This window comes from Acipenser ruthenus, chromosome 3, assembly GCF_902713425.1.
Source record: "Acipenser ruthenus chromosome 3, fAciRut3.2 maternal haplotype, whole genome shotgun sequence".
Classification (NCBI taxonomy): domain Eukaryota; kingdom Metazoa; phylum Chordata; class Actinopteri; order Acipenseriformes; family Acipenseridae; genus Acipenser; species Acipenser ruthenus.
Genome location: NC_081191.1, coordinates 105,979,874 through 106,000,406, shown reverse-complemented (window position 1 = coordinate 106,000,406; position 20,533 = coordinate 105,979,874). Strand labels below are relative to the sequence as shown.

General features: G+C 42.3%; 1 protein-coding gene across 1 annotated transcript; it reads right to left on the bottom strand.

The window, feature by feature from the left end:
• Positions 1 to 6,445: 6,445 nt before the first annotated feature.
• LOC131730499 (uncharacterized) lies at positions 6,446 to 16,836 on the bottom strand. Its single transcript, XM_059020530.1, has 23 exons — positions 16,732 to 16,836; positions 16,319 to 16,371; positions 15,985 to 16,077; positions 15,781 to 15,905; positions 15,528 to 15,671; positions 14,725 to 14,802; positions 13,522 to 13,692; positions 13,296 to 13,392; positions 12,803 to 13,026; positions 12,350 to 12,503; positions 11,979 to 12,187; positions 11,734 to 11,851; positions 10,721 to 10,923; positions 10,344 to 10,461; positions 9,686 to 9,855; positions 9,265 to 9,362; positions 8,891 to 9,024; positions 8,728 to 8,775; positions 8,386 to 8,569; positions 7,786 to 7,921; positions 7,390 to 7,477; positions 6,970 to 7,068; positions 6,446 to 6,582 (listed from the first exon to the last, which is right to left on the bottom strand). The coding sequence occupies exons 1-23, from the start codon at positions 16,761 to 16,763 to the stop codon at positions 6,467 to 6,469; spliced, it is 2,892 nt and encodes a 963-aa protein (XP_058876513.1). The 5' UTR covers positions 16,764 to 16,836; the 3' UTR covers positions 6,446 to 6,466.
• Positions 16,837 to 20,533: the final 3,697 nt, after the last annotated feature.

The following is a 20,533-nucleotide window of genomic DNA, read 5'->3' as shown; positions in this document are numbered from 1 at the left end:
TGGAATAGTCTGGGGCTTTACTCCAGACTACATGCACTGTGTGCTCGTGGGTGTTACACGGCAACTTACAGAGCTGTGGCTTCAGTATGCAAATGAAGAATGTTATATAGGCTCACCATCATGTCTAGCTGTCATAGATTCAAGACTACTTAGCATTAAACCACCGCAGAATATGGCACGATTACCAAGATCAATAAAAGACCGAAAGTACTGGAAAGCATCTGAATGGAGAAATTGGTTACTATTTTATAGTTTGCCCTGTCTGAAAGGAATACTGCCAGAGAGGTATCTGAAGCACTTTGCACTTCTTGTTGAAGCAATTTATCTTCCGTTACAATCTCCGATTTTACCTCAAGATGTGAATAATGCTGATATTCTCCTGCTCGAATTTGTAGTAAAGCTGCAATCATTATGTGGTGAAGCTAACATGACATCAAATGTCCATCTTTTGCTTCATTTGGCAAAAAGTGTGAAACTCTGGGGTCCACTGTGGGCACATTCAGCATTTGTTTTTGAGTCTGGTAATGGTAAATTATTACAATTAGTGAAAGGTACAAAAGGTGTAGCTAAACAAGTCGTTAACAAATTTCTGCTTTACAAAGCAATTCCATTATTTAAAGAGATCCACAATATTAAAACAAGCATTGCTGAGTTCTGCACAAAATTAACAGATTATCCAGAACTTCAGGCTTCTGATACAAGCAATGGAATAACACTACTGGGTCCAGGCTATGTACAAAGTAGTTTAGGACAGGAAGAGCAGACACTATTCAGAGAAGCTGGTAAAGAGATACCGTCGACTTTGGTTGTTTACAGCAGAATGGTTGTAAATGGGCAAAAGTATGAAAGTAACAGGGCAAAGAATGGGAGAAATAATAAAAATTGCTAGAAGCAATGCCACCATTGAAAACGAGATTATTATATTTTTAAAAATGTTTGATATAGAGCAAAGACAAGACATTGCCGGTATCATATTACAATGTGTTCAGAATACAAACGAGCACGACTTCTTGTACCGAGTGCAACGGATATTGTATGTAAATGTATTTTCATTTGTTTTGGTCAGACTGCATATATTTGCAAATTTCCAAATGTATATGAGAGGGACTAAAAAGTGTAGGGTAAATGTATTCTGTAAGCCCACCAAATCTAGTTTACACATGTCGTCCATGTGTGTTCCAATTAAGCCCATATATACAGTGCCCATCGTAAGTATTGGGACAGTGAAGTCAGAATTGGTATTTTTTTCTGTATACTGGAGCAATTTGGATTTGAAATGAAAAGATGAATATGAGGCAAAAGTACAGAACGTCACCTTTTATTTTAAGTGTTATTATTCTAAAATGGTAAAACATATATGCACAGAAATACCCAGAAATAAAAGGTGACATTCTGTACTTTTGCCTCATATTCATCTTTTCATCTGAAATCCAAATTGCTTGAGTATACTGCAAAAATACAAATTTTGACTTCACTGTCTCAATACTTACAGATCGTGCAGTGTTAGAGAATACAGCTGTGAAATGTCAAGGAATCAATTCCACTAGATGCTTACAGATATCTGTGAAGTTATGGGACCACTCAGCTCTGATAATAAGTGCTGGTGGGGGTACACTTACCCTGATATATTAAGACGCTCCCTGTCATTTATTTCTTTAGGTATCCAGACTGAAGATTTCATTAGTTACCATTACATTTTGTGATAGAAAAAGAACCTTGGTAGAACCTTGTTTTGGTATTTTTTTATTTACATATTTTTTACTTGTTTGTTATTTTAACCTCTCATAGACTAAGAGAAAAGGTACATTTTAAATTGTAATATGTTTTCTATGCAATGTTATTGTGATATGTTAAAAAAAACCCAGCAATTCTGCAACCTGTTCATCAGTCCATTGTAAATGAATTGTAAAATAATATATACTGTTTGTTTTTTCATATTTTTAACTGTGACCAGTTTTTATAAAATATTAATGGAATGACTAGATTTTGTACTTTCTTATTGTTCTTAACATAATTAAACAAATATAATATCAGAAATTAAGTGTCCTTTTCTTTTTAAACTTCCATTGAAAAAGAGGTAGCTAAGGTAAGACACTGTATTCATTTCTAATACATTATTTTGCTATAATTTAGAATTTTGAATAAAAGCTTACACGAGTAAGATATTTATACTCAAATAGGAGCCTATTATTGTGGATGCAGACACATACTACTATAATTAGCTACTATCAGTAGCTTGCAATTACACCGTGTAACAAAATGTATTTATTTTTTTTTGGTTCCTGGGTAGTAAGTGTTATTTCCTAATAGCTGATGCCTCAAATGTATAGAAAATGGCTATTATTCCCCACAAACTTTGCTTTTGTGACCAGGACAGTGATATTTTGAAACTTACCTATTTCCAATGAGAAAACGGGCGAATGTGTGTCTTTTCGTTCACATAAAGTCAGAAAAAAACAACATATGAATCTAAATTAACATGTATTTATACTAAAGTAAAAACCCAACTGTATAAATGGGTAATTGTATGTAAAAATAATGTGATATCTGCTAACAATTGTAAGTCGCCCTGGATAAGGGCGTCTGCTAAGAAATAAATAATAATAATAATAATAAAGTAATACAAAAATGACTACAAAAGATTTAGAAGTGAGTAGTTTTTCGAGATTTACGATTATACTGTAAATCACTTTCACGAATCAGCCCCCAAATGTAGTCTCCCATCATGTTCCCGTTATACTGTCCTTGGTAGCGGCGTTCAAAGTCCAGTATATCCTGGTGGAAGCGCTCGCCTTGCTCCTGCGAGTACGCTCCCATGTTCTCCTTGAATTTATCAAGATGAGCATCAAGGATATGGACTTTGAGGGACATCCTACAGCCCATTGTGCCGTAGTTCTTCACCAGAGTCTCAATCAGCTCCACATAGTTTTCGGCCTTGTGATTGCCCAGGAAGCCCCGAACCACTGCGACAAAGCTGTTCCAAGCTGCTTTCTCCTTACTAGTGAGCTTCTTGGGGAATTCATTGCACTCCAGGATCTTCTTTATCTGTGGTCTGACGAAGACACCGGCTTTGACCTTTGCCTCAGACAGCTTAGGGAAGAAGTCTTGAAGGTACTTGAAGGCTGCCGACTCCTTATCTAGAGCTCTGACAAATTGTTTCATAAGGCCCAATTTGATGTGCAGTGGTGGCATCAGCACCTTCCGGGGGTCCCAGCCATACTCATGATACTTCAAGGCGTCCAGCAAGGTCTTGATGCTGTTGTAATCCTCTTTGAGGTGCACCGAGTGAGCCAGGGGAAGAGACGGGTACTTGTTACCATTATGGAGTAGCACGGCTTTGAGGCTCCTGGATGAGCTGTCAATGAAGGACAGTATAACGAGAACATGATGGGAGACTATATTTGGGGGCTGAATCGTGAAAGTGATTTACAGTATAATCGTAAATCTCGAAAAACTACTCACTTCTAAATCTTTTGTAGTCATTTTTGTATTACTTTAGTATAAATACATGTTAATTTGGATTCATATGTTGTTTTTTTCTGACTTTATGTGAACAAAAAGACACAAATTCACCCGTTTTCTCATTGGAAATAGGTAAATTTCAAAATATCACTGTCCTGGTCACAAAAGCAAAGTTTGTGGGGAATAATAGCCATTTTCTATACTTTTGAGGTATAAGCAATTAGGAAATAACACTTACTACCCAGGAACAAAAATTGTGTTACATAGTGTTCTCTTTATTTGAGAGATCTACTGCTGCACTACTCACCAGTAGAGATACTGCTGAGTAGTGCAGGAGAGTTCATACCAGTTGGGACCCATTGATGAAATGGACTAATATACCATAGACCAGTAGAGATCTACTGGAGAGTAGTGTAGACCAGTTCATACCAGTTGAGACCCATTGATAAGGTCTACTTGTGAGTAGTTCATACCAGTTGAGACCAATTGATACGTTTACTGGTGAGTAGTACAGACCAGTTCATTCCAGTTGAGACCAATTGATAAGATCTACTGGTTTCAACTGGAATTTTTCTGCTCACGGGCCAGATCATTTTGTGCGTGAGCGTGCTTGCGAGCGCACAACATGCTAGACGGATTAAAAAAAAAAAAATCACATATGTTTTCTTCTTGTTCAGATTAGTTTGTATAGGTTGTTTCGCTCACTAAGCTACTAACAACCAAACGAGCAAGATGGGCTGAAATGACCACCTCTCGTTTGTAAACTTTAAGTAGCACGAAGTGGTTTAAAACGTCATATGTAATTTAGTGGGTGTAAAGAAAAACACAGAGTTTCGGTTTTGTCACTTGCACTTAACCCTGGTTTTACCATTTTGTTTTTCAAAGTCAGCGTAACGCTATGCAACACAGTCCGTATAATTACTGTATGAACACAGCCTAAGTTTTAAATGTTTACAAAACTCGACAATGTTGCCGAATTTGTCATTCAAACTTGTTTTGTTTTAATCAGTTTTGTCTGCTTGTTACTTTTTTCAGCCAACACATTTAAATGACCCTTGTTTGTTACATTTTAGAAGACTGTTTTAAACGTTACAATGTAAATGTTGACTCAGTAGCTACCATTAAATGTTTCAACCTTGGTGACTTTCTTTGATGCGCTATTAATTTTAGGCAACTTGCAATAGAAATGTTATATATATATATATATACACACACACACACTGTATATATATATATATTATATATATATATTTACATGAGACATGTACTTTGTATATAGGTATATAAATGTCAGTTGCTATGGATAAACGCATCAGCCAAATCAATTAATATGACGTAATTTTCTAGCTTGCTATTTATACATTTATGTATTCATTTCTACATTTATTTAAATTATTTCTAAATGTATTTATGCCTCCTATGTATTTGTTTAAATTGTTTATTTCTACCAAATAAATCCCTTTATCTTTAATTTAACGAGGAACTACAATTTATCAGAGATTTAGACAAGGAAGCTACATGCCACTCGTGTACAATTCCATGCTGTGGTATCTACCAAACAAACAGGAAACTAGAAATTTTCAAACAGGAAATCGAACATTCCTAGAATCGCGCAGAACTTTCAGCAAAAGCTGGTCAGGCTCGGATGCAAGCTTAAAAAATAAAACGCATTTCAACAACTGCGCAGTGGGCCAAGGTCGTGTGCTCGTCAAGAACGTCATGTTGCAAGTTCACACCACGTATTTTTTTCTGCGATGTGCCGTTTTAAAACAAATGGTTTCATATAAATGGTGTGGATATCAAAGCGCTTGCATTCTCTGGTTTATTTTGACGTTGATCAACATGTGGAATCAGTTATTTAGCTTTTCTGTTTGAAAAAGTCGCTACACACCCTTAAGAAGTAGACAGAAGAGGAAGAATAACAATGTTACCTTAGTTTGACGACTTCTATCGCATTGTGTACAAGAGGCATGTACGGTTTTATTCCCCCCACATTTGCTGTAAGGAAGTTTCAGACTTTTGATACTGGTACAGATGGGAATTCTAAATCATTTAGTTTTGCCGCTGCTACATGGCAAAAACAGCTAAACTCTTTGCGCTATACAGAGATGCTTGGTAGTTTCAAACAAGTTTTTCTAACTTGTACATTTGAGAGGAACGGTAGTTCCTCGTAGAATGGATAGACAAAATACACAGCCCCTCCCTGGATTTGAACTAATAATTAACCATTACAGCAGTCCTAGTAGCAGGTTCCCAAGACACATTGGCTTTCCTCCCCTCCTTTTCTCTAGGGCAGTGGTTCTAAACCCTGGTCGTTTTGGTTCCAACCGAGCTCTTAAGGGTTCAATTAAGTACTTGAGAGCTCGGTTGGAACAAGACACACCAGGACAGTGGGTCCCCAGGACCAGGGTTGAGAAGCACTGCTCTAGGGGATTGTCATGGAATTGAATCTTATTTGCACAACAGCAGTCAGTGCTAGCTCTAAAAACAGGTTACAACTTGCCTCTCCACTAACTAGGAAGGCAATGCTTCCTCCTAGGAGTACATGTTAGTACGGATTGCGAGGGGGGGAATAAAAACTGATTCAATTTATAAACTGCAAAAACGTGGCTTGCCTGTGAACACTGGTAAACTGGACCAAATCATTACACTATGATACCGTTCCCTTGAAATGGCAAAAGGCGTACAGGCATGTAAAAAAAGGTCTAGGTTACCGATAGAGATCTTGTCACCCTCAACCAATGCTTGGGTCACACAAGTTTTACTGCAAACCCTCTTCACTTCATGGCTGAAAACCAAAAGGTTTAAAGCATCATTTAGTGAGGCAACAGCAGAATCCTCTCATGGGAAAGAGTTATTGAAAAAGGACATTCAAAGGTTAGCTGAATAAGACTGCAGGCATCATTTTAGCCATCCAATACCCCAGTTAATTCAGATCCATTGACCGATGCAAATGTGAAAGCTAGCCACACACACGAGACAATTTCACATTCAAAGATTTTTATTAAACAGAAACCCAACATCTCATAGCTTTGGCAGCAAACACTACAACAGCAAGTAGAAGGACTCCCACTGCAACTCCCAAGACTGGAATATAGGGGACCAGAGGAGGAGTCGCACCTGAAAAGTAGACAATGGCAAGCATTAGGACCCTGAGGAAGCTACACAATACCCAATGTGTGCACTGGGGGAAGAGATGCAAGTGTTGGGTAGAAGAGGCAGAGCTAGTTAGCCTGGAGGGCTTCATTTGAAAGCACAGCTACTGGTTACATTATGTAGCGTGCCTGGGACAAGCATTTGTTTGGCTAAAACTTGCAACAGAAGAGGTCTAGAAAAACTACAGCCCCTGCAGGTGCCCTTTTGGCGCCAGATTCCCCTTTGGTGCAATACACAAAGCTTCCCATGCAAAAGCCAAAATGGCAGCAGTTTCCTAACCTTCATCACCATGCAAAGGAACACAGTTACAGGGCAGGCAGGGGATTAGCGTCTTGGTGCTTTACTGCTTACCGGCTGCTTGAACACTGGCAACTTCCCCCTCGGGTACAATTTGGACTGGTCCAGCAGAAATATAGCCTTTGACAGAGTCAGCCAGCTCAACACTGCGGGCTGGAAGACATACCCCAAAAGAGTTAGATCCAAAAAGGAGCAATTGGGAGTCGATAGAACATACAAATGGGTATCATATATCCACTGCAGGAGAGGTCAGATACACCCTGCCTATTTATTTCTTAGCAGACGTCCTTATCCAGGGCAACTTACAATTGTTACAAGATATCACATACAATTACCCATTTTTTACAGTTGGTTTTTACTGGAGCAATCTAGGTAAAGTACCTTGCTCAAGGGTACAATAGCAGTGTCCCCCACTGGGGATTGAACCCACAACCCTCCGGTCAAAAGTCCAGAGCCCTAACCACTACTCCCTACCTGATCTCTTGTCTCCAGCGATACAGGTCTCATTGCAGACACCTGCCTTCTCAGAAGCACAAACCACAGCTAGACAGTGGAAGTACATCTGCAAAACACAAAAAAGGTCAGACGACAGTGTTAGAGCCCTAGTTCAGCCTCATACACAGCCAACCAATATGTCAGCCTATAGAAAGCCATTTCTAGAGCAGGACTGCCCATTTCTGACCTTGGAGTCATTCCACACCAGTTTAAATAGGGAGCTACTTCAGGGTCTAGATGGAGGTTTAAACTATCGTTTGACATGGGAGCTTTCCTCCCCCACCCCAAACCTAGAGTAGATGGCCGTGTATTAACCCGAGGGTGAGAATGCAGATCAAAAGGCTCGGATTGAGCTCACTGAAAAAAGTTACCAACCTGTTGCCACAGGGCATGGTTTGCAACAGACTGAGCCTGGACCTCAAGCCTCTTGAGGTGGTGGGGGCTCTTGGTGAGAGCGCTGGCAGACACTGGGTGGAACCGGGTCTTGTAGGAGTCGCCACTGACCAGGCAGCTGCAGAAAAGGAGGAGACGACATTGGAGGCAATCGCACACTGGGTTTCGTGGCATGGAGCTCGAGGGGTGAAGTACAGGACAAAGGTAGTCATTTTAGGAAACGACTGAATCCTAGCACATTAGGAAGCCTCCAAAAGACTTCCAAGTGTGTTCTACATGCACTTCCCACCAGAGGGAAACTGCCATGGTGTGTGTGTTTACCATATATAGATGAACACCAATCAAGGCAAATGCAACTCATTGCAGAAGTACATGAAGCCAAAGCCCATTGCAATGCTGAAAAGGCCTTTGCCAGGTCACGTCTATCTAGGCATCCAGGTTATCATGCAATGCAAGTCTACAGCATAGCAAGAAAAGTTTAGACCTCTACCAAGCACACATTCTAAAAGCTGGCATAAGTGACAATGAAACTCCAGCTCAATACCATCTGCCTGCTTACTCTCGTCACCCCCACCCCCTTACCCGTCAGTGACCAGGTCCCATTGAGGGGTGGCGTCCAGTTCAGGGGTCTCTGTGGCCCAGCAGTCCCGCAGGACGAGGTGGTCAGCCAGGTTCTGGTGGTGGAGGAGCACAACCTCCAGGAACAAGGGCTCCAGCCCAGACTTGGACACTGGGAACTCCCGATAGAACTGGGAGAAGGTCACATCTGGCAGGAAGGAGAAAGGTTGACTGAGCGCCCATCACTGCTATGCTTTTAAAGCGCATTATGTGTACAGCCACCATTCCTGGTGGGTTATGGATGAAAGACTACAGAACCTGGCCATTAAAAGGTAGGTGGGTATGAAGGGTGTACCAGGTACCAACCTCTTGCTAGACGGGCCTTCAGATTCAGAACGTCTCTGGCTTTGGGGCCTGGGAAATCAAGAAATGGAGTCATAGTAGTAGGTCGATACTGGTAGTCAGGATAAAAGTTGACCAACACTGTCCCGGGACCGGGCAAGTTAAAACTAGGCACTAGAAGCCATACCTCTCTGCTCAGAGCTGTAAGGATAGAACTCCAGGGATCCAAGACTTTTTTTAGAGTAGGGGGCAGGGACAGCCTTCCTTTCAGCTAGCAATTTCATGGTGTCGTTGAGGGGGTAGCGGCAACGGATGGTCAGCCTACGGGAGACACGTTGCAGTAGTATTGGATAAGACTACCAAGGTCTTTAAAATGCAGTTGAAACACATTACTGTACACTACTTGCAATTTGTTAAATGGTTCCTTCAGAGGCAAATCTTCACAGGAAGTATACCATTATCTATTGGGCAGCATGCCCCAAGTCTAAAAAGTCAGTATCAAGAGGTGCCAGTGTAGGCCCATTTCAGGCCTTCTAGAAGTGCAGGACTCCTCATGCTCACCTGTATTCAGAGTCCCTGGTGATGACTGGAGCATTGGCTGGGAACAGAGCTCTGGTATACACTACCTCATTCTCATAGATCAGGTAGTTCTCCACAATCTGAAACATTGCCATATCAAGCCATTAGTACAAAGCACCCCCACCCACTACTAGAAATTAGAATAGCAGCCCCATTTGAAAGAAATCTGTATGCCAATAGCACATTTAAAAAAAAGACACACAAACAGGAGTTGTCACTTGTCAAACATGCAATTTTAAAAACAGTTCAAGGGGAAGCAATCTTGTAGTCTTTACTAGGGCAGACATGCAAGGCTAGTCCACAGCACTTTTAGGGATACGTATTGCATCTAGTACAGTCCACCAATACAAGACCTGTATGAAGGGCTATTGCACGAGTCTACAGCACCATGCGGGAAACCCACCTTGCTCCTGGTCCCACACGTGTTGACAGTGAAGGTGAAGAGAGCCCTGGTTGAGTCAAACTCTTTGGGTTTGCAGGTCTTATCCAGCAGGGTGGTCTTGCTGGGTTCCACTACTGGTATGGGCTCCATGGTGACAGCCACCACCGTCATCACACCATTAGGCATGCACACTGAAGAGAATGGGGTGAAGTTGAAGCATTCCATGAGAACTTGCTGCATGAACCAGTTCAAGATTGCCACACCAAATCGTGTACCAAGTAGCCTCGAGACGATACCTACAGCTATGGCCAAAAGTGCTGCGGAACCCTGTAGAATTAATTTTGCTTCAGGTCAAACAAAGCCTGCCGAATACTAAAGGATCACACTGTGGTGCACGTACTGGTAGAAGCCTTCACCAATATGCATAGAGACCTGACCGCAGACCAAGAGGCCAGGTAGACCATTTAGAAGTTGGGCAAGTGGCACTACGGATTGTTGCAAGCAATATGTGATCAGTGGAATACTCTCTATAGCAATGGAGAAGGAGGAGTCAGGTATACGGCTAAAGCATATGTTAGAGATTGCTTAGTCAACACGTGTAGAAAATGGCAAGGCATGGAAGCAGGGAGGTGCAGAGCACCAAGACAGAAAGTCAAGCCCACTTTGGGGAACTACTTACCCAACAGCTGCTTGGTAGGAAATTGACAGCGCTGTACAGCGGACAGCACTGCCACGAGTGTCCCAATATCGATTAGGGTCAGTTCTACTCGAACAAAGAGGCCTCGGAGAGAGATATCCTGGAAAAGAGGGAGACAAGCGACACGGGGAAAAAAAACATCCCAGTTTGATGGCACACCAACAGAGGGGCAGGCTTTCCAACCTAGTCATGCAGGGAGAACTACAGATTTAACAAGGCTCAGGTTTGCTCACACACCTAAACAAAGGAAAAGAAAAAGTCTCAAACCCAGAACGAGAATGTAATCCTACAAAACACCCAGTTCAGCCTCTAGGGAGACTCTGCCAAGTACATTCCTAATGGCCCCCAGAAATGTGTACCTCATAGATGCAGCCGATACTGAAGAGCGGCACCTCTAGAATAAACTTGGTCTGGTTGGTGAGGATGTAGCCCCGTTGAGCCGCCAGCTCAGAGGTAAGCTGGTGTTTCTCAATGTACATGGCCCAGAGGTGGTCCATGTTCCCACGCGTCACTTCAAAGACTAGGCTCTTTTCAGTACAAGAGCCCTTGATCACAGGAAGTACTGGGGAGGAAAGAAGAGTCAAGAGCCTGAAGTGTATGCCAATAAAAAACTACCAACCACACCTTCAGTAATGGTCAGGCGTCGACAGTTCAAGCTTCAGCAGAGTGCTGGCAGTCTTCTTTGGGCAGCAGTGCTTTAATGAACATCATTTCTCTCAAACAGCAAGTGCCAATAGGGGTGCATGTCTGTTAGTGTGGGAGGTGTATGCAAATCCCAAGAAAGATGACAGCATGCTAGCAGCAAACATTTTTCAGGAGGCTTTCAAGAGCTTGCAAACTAGCTCAATTGAAAAAAAGGGGAGACATCTTCATGATGGAATTCCCTGGGTGGGCACACAACCAGTGCACCAATCCTTTGGTTGAGAGACTTGGTCTAGTCCAGGGATGTCAACTCCAGCCCGAGGGTCGCAGGGTCTTCATGCCAAAACTCTCAATTAACAATTGAGATAATTTGTTGAATTATCAAACATTAAGGTCTTTTACAGTGGATGGTTTTAGAAATGCACTGGATTCAAGGTACACTACCTATGAAGCATTGAGGCCTGAAGAGAAGTGTTGAATGTGTCCGGTTAATCATCATTAGACCCATTAAGTAATTTGCTCTTATTGTATTACTTGTACTGTAACACAAGAAATGTATTTGCTTACGATTGTAAGTCGCCCTGGATAAGGGCATCTGCTAAGAAATAAATAATTGAGAGCTCAGGGGGAACGAAAGCCAGAAAACACTGTAGCCCGCCAGGAACAGAGTTTGACACCCGTGGTCTAAATCAATCAGTGCTCAGGGACACTTCCCAGCCCCAATACTTACCGACATCCTTAACCTGACACACAATGGTTGCAGGGTGGAAATAAGGCGCATTCTCAGGGATGATGTTCAAGGTGTAGTTGATATTCAAGGTGAACTCCCTCACACCATTGCCAATATACTGCCAGAGAACAACAAATGGTGTAAAGAAGCAGTAACAGTCAGCAACTGTACTGGAGAATAGACCGGTACAGCTTGGGTCTTAAGCTTTGAGTTCCATCAACATATAGGCATGCTTTCATCCCTACCTTTTGTGGGATGAGTGGGTGGGTGAAGGGGACCTTCAGGACAAAAGACTTGGTGCCATTGGGGTGCTGGACCTCAGTTAGCACAATGCCTTGGTTGATGGCCTCAGGAAGGGTCAGAGGAACCCCATTGATGGTGAAGTTCTTCAGCTCAACATCAGGGTTGAAGATGCCAAGGGTCACTGTGAAGACCTTTTCTGCTGGGATGGTATCTACAAACGCAGGCATTTAGGAGGTTAAGATGGAGGAGGGTTTGCATTACAGATTTAAAGCCAGGGCTAGTGTTTTAGTCCAGGACGTCCCCCACTGCATTACACATTGGCACCACAGCAAGGCCATTAAATGCCATGCTGGAAAGCAGGCAGCGTACTCACTGTTGACAACAAAGGGGGTCTCAGCAATAGAGGGGGTGCGGACTGGCTTGAAAGAACGGTGCTGGGTCGCTTCCCACTGGTCATCTGCCCACTGGTGCTCAAGGTACAGGTCAATGGCGTAGATCCGGTTGTACTGGTTATTTATAACACGACTCTGAAGAGACAGAAGGGCATGGTCACAAGAGTAAAGCAGGAGGTGGACTCCATTAAAAGCATGCAGAACCAAGGCTGGAAAGGAAGGGTCATTGGCCAACGTGTAGATTAAAACCAGGATTTACTCAGGGTCAGCTAAACTTGTCTGGGATATCAGAAGCAGGTGTACTGTCAAAGTGCTCATCTAGAGAAACACCAAGGGCACGCAATCTAGGGGGTAGAGAGAGTCTGCAACACATCCAGAACCTGCCTGGTTGTCAGTGAAGGAACGCCAGAGCTAAACCCCCCCCCCCCCATTACCTTCAGGTAGCCACCCTCCGCGCCATAAGGAACAGAGATATCTATGAAAGTCTCATTGACTTTCAGTTCATAGTTCCGTCTTCGGATAGTGGCAAGGTCAAGCAGCTTCCCCTCCACACCCATGGCAATACCCTTGTCCTGGAACTTCTCTATATGCAGGACCAGTGGAGTGAGGACTCTGGGTGCAACCCAAGCCAAATGTGTACCATCAAAAGTGCCAAGATCTAGGAGGGAAAAGACAGTTGGATTTAAAAACTTGTATCCATTAGGAATTTCTGTATAAAAGGAAGTGCAAGCAGATGGCAATCAATATGGCCATGATCATGGCCCTTGTTTGTAGAATTCTGTAGTGCTAGCATGCAGAGATGTTCCTTTTGTAACCTAGTAGAAGTAACTGCACTAGTAATTGTCCAGTTAAAAAGAGGACCACACCATGGCAGTCGTTTTACATGGCCTCTGGACCATGGCAAGATAGCCAAGCTTTAGATCTTACTCTTGGTACAGGCAGCAGAAGTGTCCACCAATAGCAGCATCCACCTTTGCTTGTAGAAGACAGTTGCCCGGATTGCTTCCACTTGGATTCCATTAACCTGGAAGAACATAGCATGAACTCAGGCACAGAAGCAATACAAGTGTGCTTGGAGACACCGATGGAGCAATATGGAACTCTGCTAAAAACAGAACCCGATATTTTAATAGTGCTTTTGGAGAGGTCTTACTGTAAGCATTTCTGATTCCGGCATGTTATAGGGCGAGCGGAAGAGGATCCTACTGGAGGTGGAGTTGATCATGTAGCCCCGAGACTGGGCCACGGAGGCATTCATGGATTTGGCTGGCTGTCCGGTCTTGTGGAACACAACCTGCCACACTGACATGATAGCTTCCTGGGCCTGGAACACAGGAGAGACAGCAGCTGGTCAGAAGGTCTAGGGGCTAGTCTGGTTTTATGGGACTGGGGTAGGAGGCAAGAAGCCAAGTTGACTGGGAAAGGGTGGAGTGATTTTAGCTAGACAAGTTATGAAGCTTAAGACAGTTCACACTTGCATAGAGTAGCAGCAAGTCACAAGCCTGCATAGAAGACAAACTAGGACTGAAACATAGGCACTTAATATACACCTAATTAGGACACTGTTGTGCACGAGAGACCAATCGATGGGGAGGTCCAAGTGTGATGGTCTAGTTGCTACAGAACTCCGCTGCTAGTGAGGGATTGATGGAAACAGGACTCCACAGCAATACGTTGATCAAGTCCCAAGGCCTCACTTGGTGCCCTTCTTGCAAGCCCATCCTAATAGGCCAACGTGCATGGTCTTGCAGGAATGGCCACATGTTGCTTATGTCACAACAGCTTTCTTGCACAATGGGAGAGTCATGCCTTATTCCCCAGACCCAAGCCCAATTAAACATTTGTGCGATGAACTTGGGCGGCATGTGGCTTCTAGGGCCCGGGAGACCACTGAACAGGCAGATGCTTATCCAGGCATGACAAGAGGAATGGGCCAGGATTCCACAAGACAACATCCGAAACCTGGTGCAAAGCATGCGTACTGCTTCCAACAGTGGCCACACACGCTAGCCTGTGACTAGCATAACTTCAGATGGTAAAATATCAATTGTTGGTCAGCACAGTAGAGTCACTGCACAGAGACATGTCATTTTATCCCAATATGAGCGATACATTTGATGCTCATTCATATATATGGCAGCATGAGCATCAGACATCATGTTATTAAAAGATGAGCTATACCTTTTGTTAAATTAGAAATATAGGACAGGTTGCAGAAAGACACAAGCCAATAGCCCTGCTCACAGCAGCCAACAAGATGCTACTGCGAGCTGGATAGCAGCTTGTAAGCACCCTATACAATTGCCATGCTGCATGAACATCTTCAGACCAAAACAGGAGTGGCTTTTAAACTTACTGCAGGGAGAGCAGCGTGCCAGTCTTCAGTATCCATCCCCTCCTGAGCAATAACTGGCACATTTCTCCTTACAGATATCTAAAGATGACAAGGGGATAACGTTATACAATCATTTAGGTTCAGACCTCCCTATAGCTTAAAGACGATCTAGCAGCCCGTCACTTTACAGAAGTAGATGGCTAGATCAGCCAAGAGGAACCCTGTTACAGGTACTGGGCTCAAGTCACAACCAGCTAGAATTAAGCCATGCAGCAAGAAATCTACTGAGAATTTGATACAAGCTTCTGAAGGAGTACAAGGGACAACTGTAAAACAATCAGACACTGCATTTTAGCAACACCAACAGTGGCAGGTTGCAGTTGTTGCCTGGGTTTGGTAGAGGACTGCACATCCAGATTGTGTATTGTTACTAGAGAAACAAACAAATGCACAAAGAATCAATAATTCACCTTCAGTTTAATGCTGTAAATATAAAATGCACAAATATGGGAAGCAAAAAGGCAATGCACACCAATTTGGATTTCTAATCCAAATAAATTCTACAATACTTGTAATTCAATTAGTGTTTGGTATTCTGTCCTAAACCAGTTTCAGTTGCAACATGTTGACAAAATAAGATATGGGGAAATATTGGTTGAATTAGAGTATTGTTTTATTAACTGGTACCACAGTGGCACAAAAAGGTAGTTTAAAAAGAAAAGAATCTGCAGAAGGATAATGGACCAAAGGGTGAGGCATTATTGTGGGCAATGTATTATAGCTAGTGGGAGTACAGGTCAAACCCAGGACTGGAGAGGTCTTACCTCCATGTAGTTCTCTTCACAGACGATTTCGCGGGGGTACCACTGCTTGGTAGTACTGCACGTCATAGAGAACGGGTAGTAAGTCTCTCTGCTGAACTGGTCGATGCGAACGAAACGGAACCTCAAGCTAAACTCCGAATCACTCTAAAGAGAGAAAAGCCATTAGTTTGTTTACAAGGAGACACTGTCGCTTGTAATAATGCTGGCATACATACGGAGCTGGCCGTGTGAAGTGTGACCGCACAGGACTCACATTGCTGGAGACGTGACAAGCAAAGAAAGAAGCCCTGAATATCAGGTCGCCGGGGATATTAACAGAGTAGGTAAAGCCACAGGATGCGGCGTATCTATCGTCCAGAGGGTGAATGCCGTCGTTACCTAAACACAAAAAAGGCTTAATTGTATGTTGAGGCATCCTACAAATACAAGTTCCTGTTACCGATCAAATCATATTTACCAATGATATCGAAGCGAAAGTTCCCTCCAATTAGGAAGTTTCTTTTCGTCGTCAGCCAGAAGTATCGGTCCCGACACTCATTAACAAAGGTCCCTGCGGGCAAAGAGACAAGAGACTTACTCTCACTTGCAGTGGTTCAATAACTATTCAGAGAACTAACCGGTTTTAATGACGAACACAACGTTGGTTATGCGGCAGATACAGTGCGCTTTTAAAAGAGCAAGACCGTGCTAGGGCAGAGACAACTCGTAACATTTCAGACAAAACTTCCCGTTTAAGCAAGTCAAGTGGCAGCTACAAAAGACCACGGAACAATTAAATAAACGCCACTTACCTGGTGGCGCTTGCGCCTTCGCATCCAAAGGTAACAGCATACACAATACAACTCTGAGGATGAAAAAAAATACATGCAAGAAGTGTTATTCAGACACACGCTGTATCCTACACAAACTCGGGTGTACTCAAGACACTGCATACCTTTACACGGCAACGCAAGAACAAAACATATAGAAATGAAATACAGCAACGCAAAGTCATTGTATTTATCTTGCTCTTAATTGTATTATTACTTGTACTGTGATACTTGAAATGTATTTGCTTATGATTGTAATTCGCCATGGATAAGGGCGTCTGGTAAGAAATAATAATAATAATAATAATAATAATAATAATAATAACGCAAGCATCTAAAACCGCGTAGCCATTAAAGACATAAACAAACCAAACACTATAACACATCAAACTCACCCTAAAAGGAGTTTACAATCCATGATACCCATCCTTCGTGCCAAAGCCAGCCACCAACCCGCAAGCTGCACAGCGTGTATTTATACTAAAGAAACCGATATACTCGCTTGCTAGAGTAGGACTGGTTACAGGATTATAAAGCCGCCTGAATTAGCTTGCAACCAATCGGGGCGGCAGCACCTGAGTTTAATAATCCGTTTATTGGAATGATCTTAATTATTGACAAATAGGAGCGTGTTTATCATTTGCCCCCTCCCGAGGCAAAGCCGAGGAGTGTTGGGTTAATCTTCAGAGGGTTTTGATTACAACAACGGTATTTAATAATATAAATACACATAATACAGTAGCGCTAAGTAGCGTGCAATTTATACCGTTTTACTATTTCAGCCGTGAACCAGTGTTTCACCAAAAGGTTCACTGATCCGAATCACCCGCAGCGCTTCATACTATAGTGCCACCTAATGGTAGATCTGCACAACCCAATGTCTTTAAAGCTAAGGCATTACCAAAATGCAACCGAACCATCAATAATAGTGACATTGTGGACAACTGCACCATTAGTTTACAGCGAAGGCAATAACCCGTAACATATTTTTGATACACATTATTAAGCAATTATTAATGCTCTCAGTTACTGTATCTTTTGAAATGTTGTTTCACTAAATGGTAAGGCATCTTGATCTCTTTGGAGTGCTTCGTAATCCATTGGTAGTAATTTAAAAATGTAAAATGAATATTGTAACGACCCCGGTGTAGGACGCCCAAAACACTCCAAAAAGACTAGTGTTTTGAATGTAAATTGCTAACACACTGAGTGTAACGAGCATACGTTCAAAACACTCTGCTGCGCTTTGAATTCACGCTCACACTAAAGGCCGACACTTCACAGCGGGGCATCTGGTCTGGGTGTACTGCCCCAGGAGGACTCGGGTCCGCTGTCCGAAGTTGGAGAGCAAATGGGTGGGGCCCTGCGAGGTACTCAAGCGAGTGAGTGAGGTGGTGTACCGCCTCCCCCGAGGCCAGACCCCGTCGGCGACCTTGAGTAATTCCCCCGCCTTTACACCCACCGGCGATCCGGAAGCCCTATCCCCCGCCGGACGATTGCCAGCACAGTGGTCTGTATCGGGAGAAGGGAGTGATTGGGTGGGGGTGGGGGTGGGGGGGGGGGGGGTGCTGTGCAAGAGAGTGACGGAGAAAAACGTGCTGAGAGACTGACAATCGTGGGAGACCTATCGGGTAGCGGAGGGACACTGCCTGAGAGTAAGGTGCTAGTGAAAAGGATTAGGATACAGACAAGAACCGAGAGAAGGATACGGAACAGGGTCGAGGGTTTATAGTGGGCTTTCTTGTTTTGGTGGTGTGGTCCTGGCCCGAACAGTGGCCGTTAGCGTGTCACGCAGGGCAATACAAAGCTCCACAGAGTGTTGCGTCTGTCATTCTTAAAAAAAATATTAATTAAGTTCAGATATAGCGACGCCAGTCATTTCACTTTACTGTAACAACATACACACAGAATGTAAGCCTACCAGCAGAGATTCAGTAGCAAACCCTAGTGGAAATTCCAACAGAAAATGTTCAACTGGTTTCTACTGGTGACCTGTGGCAACTGGTTTCAAATGGGTTTCTGGACAACTGAACTGGTCTACTGGTTTGGGTTGGAAACAGTAGCTCTACTGGTCTGTACTGGTACTGGTCTCCCAGTAGCTCTTTTGGTTTACCAGTACCTCTACTGGTCTGTAGTTGCACTGGTCTCCAAGTAGCTCTACTGGTTTCTACTGATACTGGTCTCCCAGTAGCTCTACTGGTTTTTCTGTACCTCTACTGGTCTGTTCTGGTCTCCCAGTAGCTCTACTGGTTTTTCTGTACCTCTACTGGTCTGTACTGGTCTCCCAGTAGCTCTACTGGTCTCTACTGGTACTGGTCTCCCAGTAGCTCTACAGGTTTTGCTGTCGTTTTGCAACTGCTCTCATTTGTTTAAATCTGTTGCAGATTTTGCCCTCTGTGCTCCTGTCCTTTAGCTCTTCTGAACCCCAGACTGCTACAGCAAGCTCTTTGCAAAAAATGGAATCTTTGCTTGCCTTGGAAATCCATATCCATTTTTCTTCTGGCAACCAAATGCCCTCTCCAATACACACCTTCAACACAATTATAGAGAGGGACAATATTTTGTAAAAGAACATCAGTTTTAACATTTAAATATTAATAGATTGTTACATAATATAAACAACTTCATCAAATAGTCTTGGTACAGGGTTTAATTTTGAATTATAGTATTGCCTCAGTATCTTAGAAACAAGCTTGTCCTTTCTTCTATGTAATTGGATATCGTGTAAAGCTTAGCTTACTTTTCTATCAATGCAATCAAAAGGAATATATTGCGATTCCTTTGAAGCTGGAAATTCATGGACAGCAATAGGTTTTTCAGATGTTGTGGGCTCTGACTCTGGAAAAACAAAACAATGAACAAAACATGTTACTAGAAAACAAACCTGGGGCCAAGTACATGTAAATACACCCCAGCACATTTATAAGTACAAGAAGGCCAAGCAGTATAAAGAGTACATTTTTTTTTTATTGATGTGCTCAAGTATGACTAATAAGAGTACATATTAAAACGTTTTGGTGGGTAACTGGAGAGAGTATGTTGAACAACTATATAAAATAAGCTACTTTGCAATGGCATCATGTCAATGACCCAAAACATAACAGATGTACTTAAATTCTGAGCAAAATAGGAGGGTTACATGAAATAAATTAAACTGTAAACATAAATATAACTCTTACCTCTTGGAAATCTGCTAAGCAAGTTGCTCTGCAACTTAATGTTGAGGTCCCTCAGGGTTCTGTTTTCAGTATTTAGCGTTTGATTTTCTTTTCTCAACAGTGACATTTCTTCGTCCATATTCCTCTTTTGTTTTTTTAGGATTTCATAGTTTTTTTCTGTTGCATTATATTTTTCTTTCATTTCTTTAAACAGTTTGGACGGTACAAGGTCTACGTCCGAGTCGTCAGAGCTGCTGGATTCTATTTCCTCCACATAATCCTTTTTCTCTGAATAGAGGATTTCTTTTCCTTGTCTTCTTTTTTATTTCTAATATTTTCGACATTGTTTGCTTCTGTGCCTGAAAGGTTTTTCTTTTTTGTTCCTGCTAAAATGTATTTAGAAATATATCAATCGATCTTTATTTTATAGAGCGCCTTTCATAGTGGACCACAGCGTTTTACAAACGCACTGTCGCCTACAAGAAACCATTACAGATAAAACACATATTAAATAAAATAATAAATACCTAATGCACAGTATACAAGAAACCATTACAGATCAAATATAAATATATGGGTTTCTAATTACTATTATTATTTATGTTTTTTTTTTTTTTTTTTTTTTTTACATATTAAGATACTTACCATTGAATGTTTCATTGCGGAGATTTCCAGATCCAGATTTTTAAAACATTGATTTTCTTCGATTTCTTCATCATGGTTAACCTTGGGAACATGGATCCTTCTCGTCATCTGGAAATGTTTATGAGACCATTCAATATGGCCTAGTTCTTACATAGAATGCCATCTTTGCAAAAAGTTATTCATTCGAAATTGTATTAATATCCTTTATCAAAATAATTGTCCAAACGTGTTTTCTTTTCACAAGTATCCTAGTTATTTTTTATGTTGTCATTATGTTATTAGCCTACTTTTACTTTTAACCTCGTTGCACCCTAAATAAAAAAAGATAAAACGTCCTTACCTGACAAGTAATAGAATTTGTCCTTTATAATAGTTATTAGAACTAACCAGATGT